Raw genomic sequence first — 18370 nt, 5'->3', positions numbered from 1 at the left:
GACTTGTTTAAAACTATCCCAAATTTAAACTATAGTGCTCAAACCGGCATAATCTTATTCACAAAACGGTGCAATCCTAAAGCATAATCATTTAAACATCACCACTTGTAACATAATAGTTTAGATTTCAATTAGGAGGGTGGGAGATTTATTTATAGATGGGACTTTTGCGAGCTTGGGAGCATTGGAGGAAAAGTATAAGTTGCCCCGGGGAAATTTCTTGAGATATATGCAGGTGAGGGCGTTTATTAGACAACAGGTGAGGGAATTTCCGTTGCTCCCGACACAGGGGATACAGGACAGGGTGCTTTCAGGGGTGTGGGTCGGAGAGGGCAAGGTGTCAGAGATTTACCGAGAGATGAGGGAAGAGGGGGAGGAGTCGGTGGGCGAACTAAAAGGAAAGTGGGAAGAAGAATTAGGGGAGGAGATAGAGGAGGGTATGTGGGCTGATGCCCTAAGCAGGGTAAATTCCTCTTCCTCATGCGCCAGGCTTAGCCTGATTCAATTTAAGGTGCTACATAGAGCACACATAAACCACGCACATATGTTTTGGGCGTGCCCGGCACTGGAAGGGTATTGGAAGGGAGTGACGGGAGTGATTTTGCGGGTGGTGAAGGCCCGTGTCAAACCAGGCTGGGGGTTAGCTCTATTTGGAGTTGCGGAAGAGCCGGGAGTGCAGGAGGCGAAAGAGGCCGACGATGTGGCCTTTGCGTCCCTAGTAGCCCGGCGCAGGATCCTACTCATGTGGAAGGAGGCGAAACCCCCCGGACTGGAGGCCTGGGTAAGCGATATGGCGGGGTTCATTAAACTGGAGCAGATAAAGTTTGCCCTGAGAGGATCGGCTCAAGGGTTCACCAGGCGGTGGCAGCCATTTCATGACTACCTAGGGGAACGTTAGAGGGAAGACAGATGACCAGCAGCAGCAACCCAGGGGGAAGCGGGGGGGGGGGGGGTTAGTTTAGTTTAGGTCAAAGATAAAGGGGTTTTGTTACTTGTGTATTGTTAAAATTTTCTGTATTATTGTTGCGTTTGCTTTGTAAGAGGGGAAAAATTGTTGTTTGTGAGAAAAATTTCAATAAAACATATTTAAAAAAAAAATAATAGTTTAGATTTCAAAAGATTACATGATATTAAAAAAATTCCAATTGAGAGCAGCTTTTAAGAAGTCCTGTTAAATGCCAAGCAAAACCCTTTAAATTGTTAAAAATCTAGACCTTCATTCATAATGGAGTTTGGCAGTTACATTTTACTAACAGTTCTCAATCTTTCAAATGATTAATTCCCCATATTGTATATTCCCATATTGGCGTACAATGTGGCCAGCCAAGGAATTTCCATGCACCTTAAAGCTTGGGAGACACGGTTTGAAACTTTCAGCATAATCTCCACGATTGTTATCACTTATTCAGGTGTGAGAGATAGATTGTTGATGGTCATAAATACAAGCTGCGTCAAGTCACTGCTTTTTGATCCGGGGCTGATGTGGAATCTTGGGGCAAGTCGCTACAAGGGCAACAAGTTAGCACTGCTGCCTCACAGCGCCAGGGACCTGGGTTCAATTCTGGCCTAGGGTGTGTGGAGTTTGCACATTCTCCCCATGTCTGTGTGGATTATGTTCTGCCTTTTCAGTAAAGGCTTTATATCTGGAAACCTGGCGGACGGCTAGAACTTAGGAAGTGATATCCAAGAAACTTAAGCCCGACACGGTGCTTCAAAACAAATGTCCCAGGTGTGTAGCAATCATGTGCTATGCGGTTGTACAAGGTTCTCAAAGACGGCAGTATTTTCACAGTAATAATAATCTTAATCTTTATTAGTGTCACAAGTAGGCTTACATTAACACTGCAATGAAGCTACTGTGAAAATCCCCTAGTCGCCACACTCCGGCGCCTGTTCGGGTACACCGAGGGAGAATTCAGAATGTCCAATCACCTAACAAGCACGTCTTTCGGGATTTGTGGGACGAAACCGGAGCTCCCAGAGGAAACCCACGCAGGCACGGGGAGAACGTGCAGACTCCGCACAGACAGTGACCCAAGCCGGGAATCGAACCTGGGACCCTGGCGCTGTGAAGCAACAGCGATAACCACTGTGCGACCATGCAGTGTTAATGTAAGCCTACTTGTGACACTAATAAAGATTATTACAGCTTTATGGGCAAGCTTTCTATCGTAAAAGCACCAAGGTGAGGCAAAAGCTACTTTTCCTGTGGGTGTTGGCAAGCCCTCATGTGGGAAACAGCAGACATTGAGTTTACTGTGGTTGTTAAACAGAAGAATGGAGACTTTGCACAAGCAGGTTTGTGCAGCAGATTGGGCGTGACACCCTTGCTTCTTCCTACTCCTTCCAAAGGACACTTGGGCACGGCAGCTTTCAGCACTGCAACGTGACGGCTATCGTTGCTCTCATTTGGACGGATGTTAAATAGCTATAATAGTTAGTAACGCAAGCTGTTAAAGTTGAAAGCAGCAGCTATTGAGACAGATACCACTCCATGTCACCAGCTGCCTCAGTTAAAATATCTTTTTCTGCTTTCATGGGATACAGGTGTCGCTGGCAGGGCCAGCATTTATCGCCCATCCCTAATTGTCCTTGATTACTGGAATGGTTGCTAGGCCATTTCAGAGGGCACTTAAGAGTCAACCATATCGCTGTGTGTCTGGAGTCACATGTAGGCGGAACAGGTAAGGTTGGCAGATTTCCTTCCCTAAAGGAAATTAGTGAACCAGATGTTTTTTTTAAATTGGCAATGGTTTCATGGTCATCATTACAGACTTTTTAATGCCAGAATTTTATTGAATTCAAATCCCATCATCTGCCAATAATAATAATCTTTATTATTGTCACAAGTAAGCTTCCAGTTACTGTGAAAAGCCCCTAGTCGCTACATTCCGGCACCTGTTCGGGTACACTGAGGAAGAATTCAGAATGTCCAATTCACCTAACAAGCACGTCTTTCGGGACTTGTGGGAGAAACCGGAGCACCCGGAGGAAACCCACGCAGACACGGGGAGAACGTACAGACTCCGCACAGATAGTAACCCAAGCTAGGAATCAAACCTGGGACCCTGGAGCTGTGAAGCAACTGTGCTAACCACTGTGCTACCGTGCTGCCTTTGCCAGACCAGACAGCAGTACAACAACAAAAGGAAAACTCTGTACATTCTTCACGCAGGACCAAAAGCAGCAGTGAAACGTCTGAAGGTGTCCGCGATGTCATTCAGTGGAATTGGAGGGGGCTCTGTCCCGTCTCTTGTGAGGCGTACCTACCCATTATCTAGGAGAAGCTGGTACAACGGTTTTGTCACTGGACTAGTAATCCAGGAGGGCCAGATTAATGCTCTGGGAACCCGGGTTCAAATCCCACCATAGTAGCTGGTGGAATTTGAATTCAAAGAATAAATCTGGAATACAAAGCTAGAGACAAGTCTGGAGACCTTCAATTGTGGAAATGAGAGTTATGTCAGTGGGGCAAAAAAAACATTCTGGTGAAATCGGATCATTGCTGTTTCACACTCCAAGCGGATACAGTCGGTTCCCAGCATTTCAACCCAAACCGGAATACCAAGTTGTAAAAAACGTTACTGTGCTGTTTTAGAAACATTTACGTACCATTTTCATTTTGTGTTTTGTCATGATATCTCGTGTAAGTGTACTAAACGCCTGGAAGAAGAAAAGAATAAATCATTCAGAAGCATGTAACAATTTTTGCAACGCACCCGTCGTTCAGGAAATGGAGTCAGGGTGCATGTTTAATACCACAACCCCCCCCCCCCCCCCCGCTCCCCCCAAAAAAGCCAAGATACAGTTTCATGGCAGTTCACCAAGTATTCTGATATGAGCTATCCACACTTCCCACCCAGAAAAACAAGGAAGAACAGAGTCTGCAGTGATTTCCCAAAAGTGGGATACATCCATGAAAGCTCATTCCGTCTGCGGGTGATGAGGGGCAAAATGGACAATTTCACATGAGTTGTGTGATTTTATACAAGTGTACAAACTAACGTGAGAAGTGTTACGCATCCTCAATCCATACTGATGTATTACCCGGCAAACCCACGAGCCCTAATCTGGCACAACGGGGGATAGAGGTCTTCAAACTAATGAAGGGTCTGGGCAGATGGCAAGAAACTGTTTCCATTCATGAAATGATTGAGAACAAAGGAGGAGCAGATTTAAAGCATTTGGCAAAAGAAGCAAAAGCGCCAGGAGGAAAATCTTGACCACGCAACAAGTGGTTAGGGATCTGGAATGCACTGCCTTGGAGGGTGTAGGTTCAACTGAGGCTTTCAAAAGTGAATTTGATTGTTGCCTGAAAAGGAAGAACATACAGGGGTTACGGGGCGAGTTGCTCATTTGGAGAGCCGCGCAGATACGATAGGCTGGTGTTCACATTTTGATACAAATTTAGTTTCTCCCTTGCAAAACACAAACTTTACTGAGCAGGAAATGTTTGATTGAAGTGTTCTGAACATACAAAGAATTCAGAGGCACGCCTGGCAGCATGTTCAAATGTAGATGGAAAATTGTTTCGGAACCATTATCGGAGCCGGATGGATGCTCCGAGCTACGGGGAGAAGGGAGGGGCGAGTGTGCTTGTGTGTGTGTGTGTGTGTGTGGCAGCACTGGGTGAACTGCTCCTTTGGGAAGCTAGCAGAGACACAGCACCTCCTTCTCCGCTGTAACCAGTGATTCTGTGACAATGCAGTCCCAGTTATTCAGAAACCCTTTGATTTTACCCAATGGGTTCCATTAGTTTCTGTCAAAAGCCTCAAAGGTTTGCAATTTTGGAGGAAAGTTTGCGTAGTTCAAGGTCATTAATCTCTCAGTTAAATTTTGAAATCCTCTGGTTGAATCATAGGATACCTACAGTGTAGAAGGAAGCAATTCGCCCCACCGAGTCTGCACCGACTCTCTGAAAGAGCACCCTACCTAATCCCACTTTCAAAGAACAAAGAACAAAGAAATGTACAGCACAGGAACAGGCCCTTCGGCCCTCCAAGCCCGTGCCGACCATACTGCCCGACTAAACTACAATCTTCTACACTTCCTGGGTCCGTATCCTTCTATTCCCATCCTATTCATATATTTGTCAAGATGCCCCTTAAATGTCCCTATCGTCCCTGCTTCCACTACCTCCTCCGGTAGTGAGTTCCAGGCACCCACTACCCTCTGCGTAAAAAACTTGCCTCGTACATCTACTCTAAACCTTGCCCCTCTCACCTTAAACCTATGCCCCCTAGTAATTGACCCCTCTACCCTGGGGAAAAGCCTCTGACTATCCACTCTGTCTATGCCCCTCATAATTTTGTATACCTCTATCAGGTCGCCCCTCAACCTCCTTCGTTCCAGTGAGAACAAACCGAGTTTATTCAATCGCTCCTCATAGCTTATGCCCTCCATACCAGGCAACATTCTGGTAAATCTCTTCTGCACCCTCTCTAAAGCCTCCACATCCTTCTGGTAGTGTGGCGACCAGAATTGAACACTATACTCCAAGTGTGGCCTAACTAAGGTTCTATACAGCTGCAACATGACTTGCCAATTCTTATACTCAATGCCCCGGCCAATGAAGGCAAGCATGCCGTATGCCTTCTTGACTACCTTCTCCACCTGTGTTGCCCCTTTCAATGACCTGTGGACCTGTACTCCTAGATCTCTTTGACTTTCAATACTCTTGAGGGTTCTACCATTCACTGTATATTCCCTACCTGCATTAGCCCTTCCAAAATGCATTACCTCACATTTGTCCGGATTAAACTCCATCTGCCATCTCTCCGCCCAAGTCTCCAGACAATCTAAATCCTGCTGTATCCTCAGACAGTCCTCATCGCTATCCGCAATTCCACCAACCTTTGTGTCGTCTGCAAACTTACTAATCAGACCAGTTACATTTTCCTCCAAATCATTTATATATACTACAAACAGCAAAGGTCCCAGCACTGATCCCTGTGGAACACCACTGGTCACAGCCCTCCAATTAGAAAAGCATCCCTCCATTGCTACCCTCTGCCTTCTATGGCCTAGCCAGTTCTGTATCCACCTTGCCAGTTCACCCCTGATCCCGTGTGACTTCACCTTTTGTACTAGTCTACCATGAGGGACCTTGTCAAAGGCCTTACTGAAGTCCATATAGACAACATCTACTGCCCTACCTGCATCAATCATCTTAGTGACCTCCTCGAAAAACTCTATCAAGTTAGTGAGACACGACCTCCCCTTCACAAAACCGTGCTGCCTCTCACTAATACATCCATTTGCTTCCAAATGGGAGTAGATCCTGTCTCGAAGAATTCTCTCCAGTAATTTCCCTACCACTGAAGTAAGGCTCACCGGCCTGTAGTTCCCGGGATTATCCTTGCTACCCTTCTTAAACAGAGGAACAACATTGGCTATTCTCCAGTCCTCCGGGACATCCCCTGAAGACAGCGAGGATCCAAAGATTTCTGTCAAGGCCTCAGCAATTTCCTCTCCAGCCTCCTTCAGTATTCTGGGGTAGATCCCATCAGGCCCTGGGGACTTATCTACCTTAATATTTTTTAAGACACCCAACACCTCGTCTTTTTGGATCACAATGTGACCCAGGCTATCTACACCCCCTTCTCCAGACTCAACTTCCTGCCCTATCCCCGTAACCCCACCTAACCTGAACATCTTTGGACACCAAGGGACAATTTAGCATGGTCAACCCACCCAACCTGTACACGTTTGGACAGTGGGAGGAAACTGGAGCGCCCGGAGGAAACCCATGTAGACACGGGGAGACTATGAAAACTCCACACAGTCACCCAAGGCTGGAATTGGTCCCGGGTCCCTGCCGCTGTGAGACAGCAGCAGTGCTAACCACTGTGCCACCCTAAATGAATTTTAATATAAATTAATTTTTTATAAAAGTTACAAGCCAACGAGACCAGCAATTGGAAGAATGGGGATGGTGGTATTTTTTAAGAATTCATTTCCGGGATGTGGGCGTCGCTGGTTAACCAGCATTCATTGCCCATCCCTCGTTGCCCTTCAGAAGGCGGTGGTGAGCTGCCTTCTAGAACCGCTGGAGTCCTTGAGGTCTAGGGAAACACACTGCTAGAGAGGGAGTTCCAGGATGTTTCCCCAGCGACAGTGAAGGAACTGCGACATATTTCCAAGTCAGTGAGTGACTTGGAGACGAACCCCAGATAGTGTCGAGCTTCTTGAGTGTTGTTGGAGCTGCACTCATCCAGGCAAGTGGAGAATTTTCCATTACACTCCTGACTTGTGCTTTGTAGATGGTGGACAGGCTTTTGTGTGTGTGTGTGTGTGTGTGTGGTGGTTGGGGGGGGGGGGGGGGGGGCACAGGAGGTAAGTTACTTGCTGTAGGAATCCTAGCCTTTGACCTGCCCTGGTAGCCACAGTATTAATGTGGCTAGTCCAGTTCAGTTTCCAATCAATGGTAACCCCCAGGATGTTGATTGTGGGGGATTCAGCAATGGTAATGCCATTGAATGTCATGGGGCGATGGTTCGATCCTCTCTTGTCGGAGATGGTCATTTCCTGGCACTTGTGTGACGCATATGTAACTTGCCACTTCTCAGCCCAAACCTGAATATATCGCAGGTTTTGCTGCATATGGACTGCTTCATTATCTGAGGAGTTGCGAATGGTGTTGAACATTGTACAGTCACCAATGAAACATCCCACTTATGATGGGGTGGTGGTGGGAGAGGTCATTGATGAAGCTGCTAAAGATGGTTGGGCCTAGGACACTGAAGTATTCCTGAAGCAACGTCCTGATACTGAGATGATTGACCACCAGCAACCACAACCATCATAGTTTACATTGCAGAAGGAGGCCATTCCGCCCATCGGGTCTGTACCCGCTCCTGGAAAGAGCACCCTATTTAAGCCCACGCCTCCACCCTATCCCCGTAACCCCACCTAACCTTTTTGGACACTAAGGGCAATTTATCATGGCCAATCCACCTATCCTGCACACTTTTGGACTGTGGGAGGAAACCAGAGCACCCGGAGGAAACCCACGCAGACATGGGGAGAATGTGCAGACTCCGCACAGACTGCAACCCAAGCCGGGAATCGAACCTGGGACCCTGGAGCTGTGAAGCAACTGTGCTAACCACTGTGCTATCGTGCTAGACATGTCCCCAACCAGTGGGTATTTTTCCCACCCAACCTCATTGACACCAGTTTTGCTCGGGCTCCTTGATGCCGCACGCGGCCATGTCAAGACAAGGCACTCTACTCACTTCTTGAGTGAACCGAGTAGCCCGAGCGAAACCCAAACTGAGCATCAGCGAGCACGTTATTGCTGAGTAAATGCCACTTAATAGAACTGTTGACACTTTCCTGATGATCAAGAATGGATTAATGGGATGGTAATTGACTGCTTTGACATAGAACAGTACAACAGAGAACAGGTCCTTCGACCCTCGATGTGCCGAGCATTGTCCGAAACCAAGATCAAGTTATCCCACTCCCTGTCATTCTGGTGTGCTCCATGTGCCTATCCAATAACCGCTTGAAAGTTCCCAAAGTGTCCGACTCCACTCTCACAGCAGGCAGTCCATTCCACACCCTAACCACTCTGAGTAAAGAACCTACCTTGGACATCCCTCCTATATCTCCCACCCTGAATCTTATAGTTATGCCCCCTTGTAACAGCTACATCCACCCGAGGAAATAGTCTCTGAACGTCCACTCTATCTATCCCCCTCATTATCTTATAAACCTCTTATTAAGTCACCTCTCATCCTCCTCCGCTCAAGACATGGCCTGCTTTGAGTGGGCAGGACATTCCTGGTAGCTGTTCTGGAACAGCTTGGCTCGGAGCGTGGCTCATTTTGTAGTCCCAAGTCTTCAGTGCTATGTCCTGAATGTTGTCCGGGCCCCATAGCCTTCGACGTATCCCAATGTGTTTGCATATGGACTTCCAAAGGGCATTTGATACAGTGCTGCACAACTTTGTGAGTAGAGTTGATGGAATAAAAGTAGCAACATGGATACAAAATTAGCTCAATGACGGGAATCAAGGCTGGTGGTTAATGGATGTTTTCTAGACTGGAGGCAAGTTTTTGTTTCGGTGCAGTTCCCTGGGTGTTGGCGCTAGGACCCCTACTCTTCCTGCCATATAATGATCTCGACCTTGGTGTACTGGACACCTTTTCAAAATTTGCAGATGATCCGAAACATGGGAACAACGAGGACTGTGAGGAGGATAGTGTTGAACTGCAAAAGACCACGGACAGGCTGGGGGAATGGGTAGATATATGGCAGAATGAATTTCATGCAGAGAAGTGCAAATTGTTTCATTCTGGTAGGAAGAACACAGAAGTTCAACGAAGGCTGCAGGTGTACCTGCCAGGAACAGCACCAGGCATACATAAAAATGAAGTAGGAAGCTGGTGAAGCTACCAGACAGGACCAGACTTGTGTGTCAAACAGCAGAAGCAACATGCGGCCGACAGTTAAACGATCCCACAAGCAACGGATCAGATCTAAGCTCTGCAGTCTTGCCACATCCAGTCACAAATGGTGGTGGACAACTAAACGGAGGAGGAGGCTCCACAAATATCCTCATTGGGAGCCCAGTACCTTAGTGAAAAAGACAAGGCTGAATGAAGCGTTTGCAGCTAACTTCAGCCAAAAGTGCCGAGTGGATGATCCACCTCAGCCTCCTCCTGAGGTCCCCAGCATCACAGACATTGAACATAGAACAGTACAGCACAGAACAGGCCCTTCGGCCCTCGATGTTGTGCCGAGCATTGTCCGAAACCCGTCAGTGTTCAGCCAATTTGAATCACTCCACGTGATACCAAGAAACGGCTGAAGGCACTGGATACTGCAAAGGCTATGCTCGGTTCCTTTTGGGGAGGAAATCAGGGCGGCACGGTGGCGCAGTGGTTAGCACTGCTGCCTATGACGCTGAGGACCCGGGTTCGATCACGGCCCTGAGTCACTGTCTGTGTGGTTTGCACATTCTCCTCGTGTTTGCGTGGGTTTCACCCCCCATAACCCACATTGCAGTGTAGGTGGATTGGCCACGCTAAATTGGTCCTTAATGGGAAAAAAATAATAATTGGGTACTCTAAATTTATTTTAAAAAGGGAAGGAAATCTGCCGTCCTTACCCGGTCTGGCCTACATGAGGCTCCAGACCACCAACAATGTGGTTGACTCTTAAATGCCCTCTGAAAGCTTTAGGTACCTAGGTATCCAAGTGGCACGAGAATGGGACCAGCTGCATAAATTGAATCTGGCCCGGCTGGTGGACCAAATGAAGGACGATTTTCGGAAATGGGATGCGCTTCCGTTGTCTCTGGCTGGGAGGGTGCAAACAGTGAAGATGACGGTCCCCCCAAGATTCCTATTTGTATTTCAGTGTCTCCCCATTTTTATTCTCCGGTCCTTTTTTAAGCGGGTCAACAGAGTGATCATGGGCTTTGTCTGGGTGGGCAAGACCCCGCGAGTAAGGAAGGTAATGCTTGAGCGGGGTCGGGGAGAGGGCAGGCTGGCGCTGCCACATTTTAGCAACTATTACTGGGCGGCAAATATAGCCATGATCAGGAAGTGATGGTGGGGGAGGGGTCGGCATGGGTGTGCATGGAGGCGGCTTCATTTAAGGGCACCAGTTTGGGGGCGTTGGTAACTGCGCCTCTACCTTTCCTGCCGGCATGGTACTCCACCAGTCCAGTGGTGGTGGCGGCCCTGAGAGCTTGGGGCCAGTGGAGGCGGCATGTGGGAGCATCGGTCGGGGCCCCAATCTGTGATAATCACCGGTTTGCCCCGGGGAGTATGGACGGGGGGTTCCGGTTATGGGGGAGAGCGGGGATTGAGAGGATGGGGGATATGTTTATAGAGGGGAGCTTTCCGAGTATGAGGGCGCTGGAGGAGAAGTTTGGGTTGGCGAGGGGAAACAAATTCAGGCATCTGCAGGTGCTGGACTTCCTACGTAAGCAGGTGTCAACCTTCCCGCTCCTACTGCTAAGGGGGATTCAGGACAGGGTAGTTTACAGAGGGTGGGTAGGAGAAGGGAGCGTCTCGGACATTTACAAAGAACTTCTAGGGTCAGAGGAGACGCAGACTGAGGAGCTGAAGCGCAAGTGGGAGGAGGAGCTGGGAGGTGAGATAGAGGATCGTCTATGGGCGGACGCGTTGAGTAGTCAACACGTCTGCAACATGTGCCAGGTTCAGCCTGATTCAATTTAAGGTTGTTCACTGGGCTCACATGTCCGTGCCCGGATGAGCAGATTCTTTGGGGTGGAAGACAGGTGCGCAAAATGTGCGGTAGGACCGGCGAACCATGTCCACATGTTTTGGATATGTCCAAATCTTAGGGGATTTTGGCTGGGGTTTGCAGATGTCATGTCCACGGCGTTAAAGTCAAGGGTGGCGCTGAGTCCAGAGGTGGCGATTTTCGGGGTGTCGGAAGACCCGGGAATCCAGGAGGAGAAAGAGGCCGACCAGGGAATTGGAGAAGAAAGGCAGACGTTCTGGCCTTTGCTTCCCTGGTAGCCCGGAGACGGATACTATAAGCATGGAGGTTCTCAAAGCCCCCGAAGTCGGAGACCTGGCTATCGGACATGGCTAGCTTTCTCTGTTTGGAGAAAATCAAGTTCGCCTTGAGAGGGTCACTGTTAGGGTTCACCCGGAGGTGGCAACCGTTCGTCAACTTCTTTGCGGGGAAATTAATCGCTAGCAGACGGGGCGGGGCGGGGGGGAGGCAGTAGTTTAGATTAGAGTAGGGGGTCAATAATGGTGGGACCTGTATGAGAGGTAAATGGCTTTTGCACTATGTTTATGGTTTCATGTATATTATTTATCTTGTTGTTACTATACCGAAAATACTTCAATAAAATGTTTATTTTTTAAAACAGCCCTCTGAAATGGCCTAGCAAAGCCACTCAGTTGAAGAGCAATTAGGGATGGGCAACAAATGCTGGCCCAGCCGGCGACACCCACATCCCCTAAACAAAATTTAAAAAAACGAACAGAATTATCCATATTTACAATAAAAATGTGCATGCACTGTTAATTTTTCATTGTGTGTCTATATTTAGAATGGAAACGGCCTACGTAAACCTGTCACATTGTCGCTACACATCAGAATTTCAGGGTTTGCATTTTGTGGAATTTAAAGTGGTTGGCTTCGTTCAGGCTGTATAACAAGTGTGCAAATCTGTCAGTACGCATATCAGTATGCAAATATTTCCTCATATTTCTTACCTCTTCAACATTTAAACTGGATTTTGCACTGGTCTCCAAGAACTTAATCCCATAATCGATTGCTAACTGGAAAAATAACAATAATAATGATAAGCATCCAGCAGAAATAAGGTCAATTTATACCTGAGCCACAGTGCTCAGCCTTAAACTAAAGGTGAACAATTTCTTATAGCCGTACCTTCTCTCCCCGCTCTTTTGGCACCTTCCTTTTCTCATTCACATCACACTTGTTGCCCAGAATCATCCTTTCCACATCTGTAGATGCATGCTAAGGAGGTATAAAGACACCTTGCTATTAATCTTGGTAAACAACAATTTAACCAGCTCAATTTGAAACCTCAATCTGCTCAGATTCAAAGTGGGGTAAGGTCACATGTTGGCAACTTAAGAACGTTCAACTTCCTATTTCAGAATAAATATGTAATTTGAAAATATTGGTTTTTTTTGTTTCATTAAGCCACCTTCCCCTCCCCGCCCACCTCCGCCGTGAGGAACAGTTCCCGCTGTATCTCAGCTCCTTCTGTGCAAAATCTAAAGTAACTGAAGAGGTGACTTGTCCAACTCTTGCAGATTTGAACCACAAGAGGCATATTAGTGGCACTGCACAGGTTGGGTGCATTGGACAACAATTAATTCTCTCTCTCTCTAGCCCCTTCCAGCGATTAGAGCAGCCTCCCTGGGGAAGCCAGTGAATCGATGGAGGCTGGTGGATCCCGGGTAGGTAGACCTTAAGTAGGTTTAAGACCTACTTTAGTGCCTGCCGTTTGGTCTCGTCCGGCGCCTCGCGGGGCTTGGGTGAATCCTGCTAGGCGCGGAGGCTGCCGGGAAGCCTGCGGGAGAGCTCTCCCGGGATTCCCCGGACGCATTGCGCTCTCACTTGAGCACAACGTGGCCAGAGAATCACGCCCTATGGCTGAATGCAGCAAGCAGGGAGAACACAGTAATGCTCTTCCATCAATATTTCCAAATGTTATGTGGGTGCAGGGAATATGAAGCACTGAACAGAATTATGTTTGCAACTGATTTGCGTCTTGTAAATGCATTTTGTGAAAGTGGAGTCTACGTGAGCACTGGGATGTGCAATGTTACATTTGCTTGGGCACTTGGCCCTTGTCTGAATCAAGCTGAACTGAGGAAAGACTGAATTTCCAGCTGGAACTAAAATTAACAACTGCACAATGTACTAAAGAATACTTTATTAATTCTGGATCTACGGAAAATACAACCGTCTATTATATCTCATCTTCAGACAACTTAGCAAATATCGAGGAAAGGGAAAATGGTCGAAGGTGCTGATTTGCATTCAGAAGGTGATCTAAAGGCTCCCCCAGGGCTCTGCATTGCTTTCTCCACGACAACGCCATGACCAGATTTGACTTGCCCACCAATCAGCAGCCTTTCCTCCTGCAGTATAGATTTTAGCTGACATGGTTTGAAATTTGGTATACTTGCATTTGTCCTGACGAGTGCAAAAGGAAAAGCTTTGACAGCATGCCCCTCTTTTTGGCAATACTCAAGTTCTGCACCACCAAATAATGTAAAATTGTGTGTTTTTTAAAAAAAAACACAATTCTGGAGATCATGGCCGGAATTGTACAGCTGTTCACTGGCAGTAGTGTTCTCTGGACCCATCGGCAGCGCACCCCCGCCCTGGGTTTCCTGGTGCCGCGGGGTGGTGTCAATGGGAATTCCCATTAAGTGGCAGGAACAGAGAATCCTGCTGCCAGTGGGCGGCACGCTACCTCCCGCCTCCGGGAACACGGGGTTGGGAAGCCAGATAATCCCGCCCCTCAAATTTGCAACATTTCGGCGTAAAAGAAAAATCACCATAAACAAAATAAAGTAAAGCTCCTGCCAGCCTTCGCCTTAGCATGGCAGGCCCATCACTGGGAATCTTTTGCACCAGCTGCCGCTGTCATAAGCGAAAATGAAAATCTGCTTCCCCGTTCTGTGCAGTGAGCTCTCAAACCCGAGCAAGCGTTTTCATGAAAGACGTGGTGCATCGCTCAATCAGTACAAACCTGGGAATCAAAGCTGAAAATAACAGCATGCTCCTCACGGTGCCCGTCACTTTAAAACACTCACCGTACAAAAAAAATATCCGGTGACAAGGACTCTTCATAACAGCATCAAAATAAGATTCAATACAATTGTGCAAAATGTGTCGCAACGAATCAGAACCCACTATTGCAGCGCTAAGTGACCAGCGGAAAGGTACAGTAGGCATTAACCTTCTGGCTAATATCGGTAGATAGCAGGCATTAACAAAGCCCATTACTCACCTCTTCAATATCCCGTATCCAGTTCTTTACGTTGTCAAAAGACTTCTCCTGTGTGATGTCATACACCAACATTATTCCCTGGAAACGCATAACAAATGAAATGGCACAGATTGTACTCAGTACATTTTTATATTGCCTCTTCCATCAAAATGATCACACAAACACTTGTAATTGTATAAAGATTTGAACACAGTAAAATGTCTGCGTTTCACAGGAGAATTGGCAAACGAGATTCGACAACGAGCCACATTTTAAGGGTGATCAAAAGCTTGGTCAGAGAGGTAGGTTTTAAGAGACATTGCAAAGCAGGAAACATAGAAAGATGGGGGAGGTTTAGGGAGGGAATAGTTGCAAACATAGCTGAACATTGAGTAACATCGCCTTGTTCTGCCTTGAAACGCTGATAGCTACAGTCTACCGATGATCAGTACAGACTATTCAGGGCAATTTTATGGACTAGAATAGGCACAGACGTGGGCCATTCGGCCCCTTGGACCTCTCTCCATTCAATAGGATTGGACATTCCTCACGTCCACTTTCCTGCCCTTTCCCCCAAAACCTTTGATTCCTTTACTGATCAAGAATAAACCTTGGCGCTAATAAAAACGGAGAAGTGCTGGATAAATTCAGCAGGTCTTGGCAGCATCTGTGGAGAGCGAAACAGAGTTAACGCTTCAAATCTCTTCGGCAGAGCCTCAGCGCTGTCGTGCAGTGCGACACAGCTCGCTGGACACTCCGAATGGGATAGGTAACACTTTAAAATAATAACCAGGCAACTGAAAGTTATTGAACGTATGCCATCAGATTAAAATGAAAATAAACGTGAATTTGAAATGTCAGTTTTGTGGGGAGAAGCCAACTTATAACACAGCAGACTATGTTTTTACCATGGCTCCTCTGTAGTATGCTGATGTGATGGTACGGAATCTTTCATGACCTGCTGTGTCCCTGAAATGATAAAATGAGAATAGAGTTATCAGCCGTTACAGAAACGATGGGGGGAATTTTATGGGGTCAGCAGGACAAGAAACAAGGTGGGCGGGGTGATGGAGCGACTTCATTTGGCCAGAGCTGGAATTTTGGTTTACCAATGGCAGGTTGAGATGCCGAGATTAAGTTGGCAGTGTGGCAGTAGTGGGTCATGCCTCGCGCCCCCCGTGATGGGACTTTATTTGTAATTTTTTTGCAAGTCACCGATACGTTTTATAATTAAGTCCTACCTTCAAGAACGGCACACGGGAATCCCGTGGCACCCGATCGGTGCTCGCTTAAAGATGACAAGCAATAGGCATCTTTGTGCAGTTGTGTCGGAGGTCAGCCGTATTCTTTGTCTAACTCCGCAGCACAAGGGAGGGGAGCAGGAGAATGGCAACTTGAATAGAGGCTCACGGCCGGGGAACAGGGGGAGAGTGGTTGGGGTATCCAAGGGAGGACTGTAGGTGGGATGGGGGGACATGAAGGGAAGGGTCTGGCATCCTGCAGGGGGTGGTGCAGACGGTCAATCAAGGTAAGAAAATGAGGGGCCTAATGTGCAGGTTCAGTACTGTCCATTTTTGGGCCAATCTCAGGGTGTTGGCTGGCAGAGGGGGAATGTTCACAGTCATAATGGGGAAGTCAATTTGGTTTAGGAGCAGGTTCCAGTCTTGAGGTTGGTTGGTATGACCAAAACGTCTTGTAGGACAGGTCACAACAAAAATTTTAAGGACGATGCAGGGAGGGTATAGGATCAGAGGGGGAACGTCGACTGGAACGGGGGCAGGGAGGGTGGCATTTCCAAGTGGATGGTGACAATAGGATGGGCAGGTTGAAGGGTTATAGTGGGAAGGCACCAAGGAGATGTTGGGAGGATCAAGAGTGAAGGTGACGGGAGGGTGGTGCAGGCTAACAGGTTTTAGCACAAACCGTACAATGTTTATTTTTGCAATGACTGCAAAAGCACATACAGTTTGAGGAATGGAGGTTGAAGTGTGAGGAGACAAATGTGTGGTGCATGAAGTTATGGACGATGGAAGGAGTTGCAAATCTCACTGTTCAGCAGTTCTATTGATAACATCCATGCACACACACATGCTCTCATTTCACAGTCTGCCCTCTTCACACAGTTCAATCGCTGTAACGCCTATGGATCTCATACACACAATATTCCTGCACCCTCAGGAGGAGAGGATGTGCCCAGACAAGGGTTCTAGCTGGTCAACAACAGCGGGCAGCATCAGAGGCGGCGGCTGGTCAGGATGCAGCCATCCAGGATTGGTGGAATTCCACCTACTCACCTGTCGCTGAAGATTTGCAGCATTGCGAGTGTCAGGATATCGCAAGTCTGAAAATCTGCTGGGCGAATGATTTGTACCTCAATGATGAGGAATTGCATTCGGATGTTCTTTTCCTTCAAGCTATTTTGCTCTTGCGTCAAGTACAAAGCTAAAGTATTTCGGCTCAGAGCCTCCTGTCAACTCCCAGATGTTCATACTTTTTAAAAATAAATTTAGAGTACTCAATTCATTTTTTCCAATTAAGGGGTAATTTAGCGTGGCCAATCCACCTACCCTGCACATCTTTGGGTTGTGGGGACGAAACCCACGCAAACACGGGGAGAATGTGCAAACCCCACACGGACAGTGACCCAGAGCTGGGACCTGGGTGCCGTGAGGCAGCAGTGATATCCACTGCGCTGCCCCAGATGTTCATACTTGTGCCTTTTTACTCCCCAAGCCTTTTCAAGCACTTTGTTATCATCCGCATAGCGAACTGCGACATCGACCATTGCGACTTTGAATCTTTCTTGAACATGACATCAGGTTTGCATACAAAGCCATATTTGGCTATAAGCCTTGGCTCCATCTATGAAGTCCAGCCGTACTTGGCAACATACTGATGAGCTGCTCCAGGATCTTGTTATGATGCGTAATTCTCACATTTCAAACAAACGGTCTACAACCAGAAACGTAGGTGAGAGTTTGGTTTGGAGCCTCGCATCTCCAACAGGATTTGACAGCATATGGCCAGCCCCTGCATGGGTCGACCACACAGGACACAGATTACATTGAAGTAGCAAGCTGTTGATAAGGCAAGACAGTATTTTTTTTTTTTTTTAAATTTAAGTACCCAATTCTTTTTATTCCAATTAAGGGGCAATTTATAGCATGGCAAATCTGCCTACCCTGCACATCTTTTTGGGATGTGGGGGTAAGACCCACCCAGACATGGGGGGAATGTGCAAACTCCACACAGACAGTGACCCAGGATCGAACCCGGGTCCTCAGCGCCCTGAAGCAGCAGTGCTAGCCACTGTGCCACCGTGCTGCCCTTAAGGCAAGACAACATGATACAGTATGATCATGAAGTTCTATCTGGTGTTGGCTCAATTGTGACCCCTTCAAATGTAGGTGGCCATGTCAGATGTTTCACAGCGTGACATTTCGCCGACTTCATCAGACTTAGTCTCCGTTCCATTGAGGGAATTTGGATATTTATTATAGACGGTTTGCGTTGCCACATAGATCACTTCTGTTGGTGGGCAGCCCACCCGGGCTCTACTAGAAGACTGACATTGTCTTCACCTATCAGGGTGATGGTCTTTCTAGTCTGGCACCCGGACTCAGTTCCCAGTCGGGCAAGTAGTGGTGTCTTTTGAGTCTCGGGTGCTCTCCAGTCTGGGTGGAGGAGAACTTTGTAGCTGGCCTAGCGGCCTCAGGATCTGAACACATTGGCATTTTGCACAGAACACAGCTACAGGCGTAACTGCAGGGACATTTTTTACCGGGACATTTCCCAGCCAGGCCATTCTGAACCACATGGGTTCTCCATTTTTGATGGGTTGATATGGTTTCCTCCCACAAGTCCCGAAAGACGTGCTTATTAGGTGAATTGGACAAT

The 18370-nt window shown here is 47.5% G+C and overlaps 1 protein-coding gene across 2 annotated transcripts in view; it reads right to left on the bottom strand.

Annotated features, from left to right (window-relative positions):
• LOC140404424 (ras-related protein Rab-8-like) overlaps positions 1–18370 on the bottom strand; it is a 67173-nt gene that overhangs the window by 5359 nt on the left and 43444 nt on the right. The window contains exons 3-7 of one of the 2 annotated variants that reach the window (XM_072492947.1): positions 15382–15442; positions 14495–14572; positions 12391–12480; positions 12213–12278; positions 3613–3663 (exon numbers count right to left, since the gene is read on the bottom strand). In XM_072492947.1, the coding sequence (XP_072349048.1) occupies positions 3613–3663; positions 12213–12278; positions 12391–12480; positions 14495–14572; positions 15382–15442 (346 nt within the window). Of the gene's footprint in view, positions 1–3612; positions 3664–3783; positions 4313–12212; positions 12279–12390; positions 12481–14494; positions 14573–15381; positions 15443–18370 lie in introns of those variants that run through there. The other variant, XM_072492948.1, reaches the window with a different exon arrangement.

This window comes from Scyliorhinus torazame, chromosome 30, assembly GCF_047496885.1.
Source record: "Scyliorhinus torazame isolate Kashiwa2021f chromosome 30, sScyTor2.1, whole genome shotgun sequence".
NCBI lineage: Eukaryota > Metazoa > Chordata > Chondrichthyes > Carcharhiniformes > Scyliorhinidae > Scyliorhinus > Scyliorhinus torazame.
The sequence above is the reverse complement of the archived record's forward strand: the minus strand, read 5'-3'. Positions and strand labels throughout refer to the sequence as shown.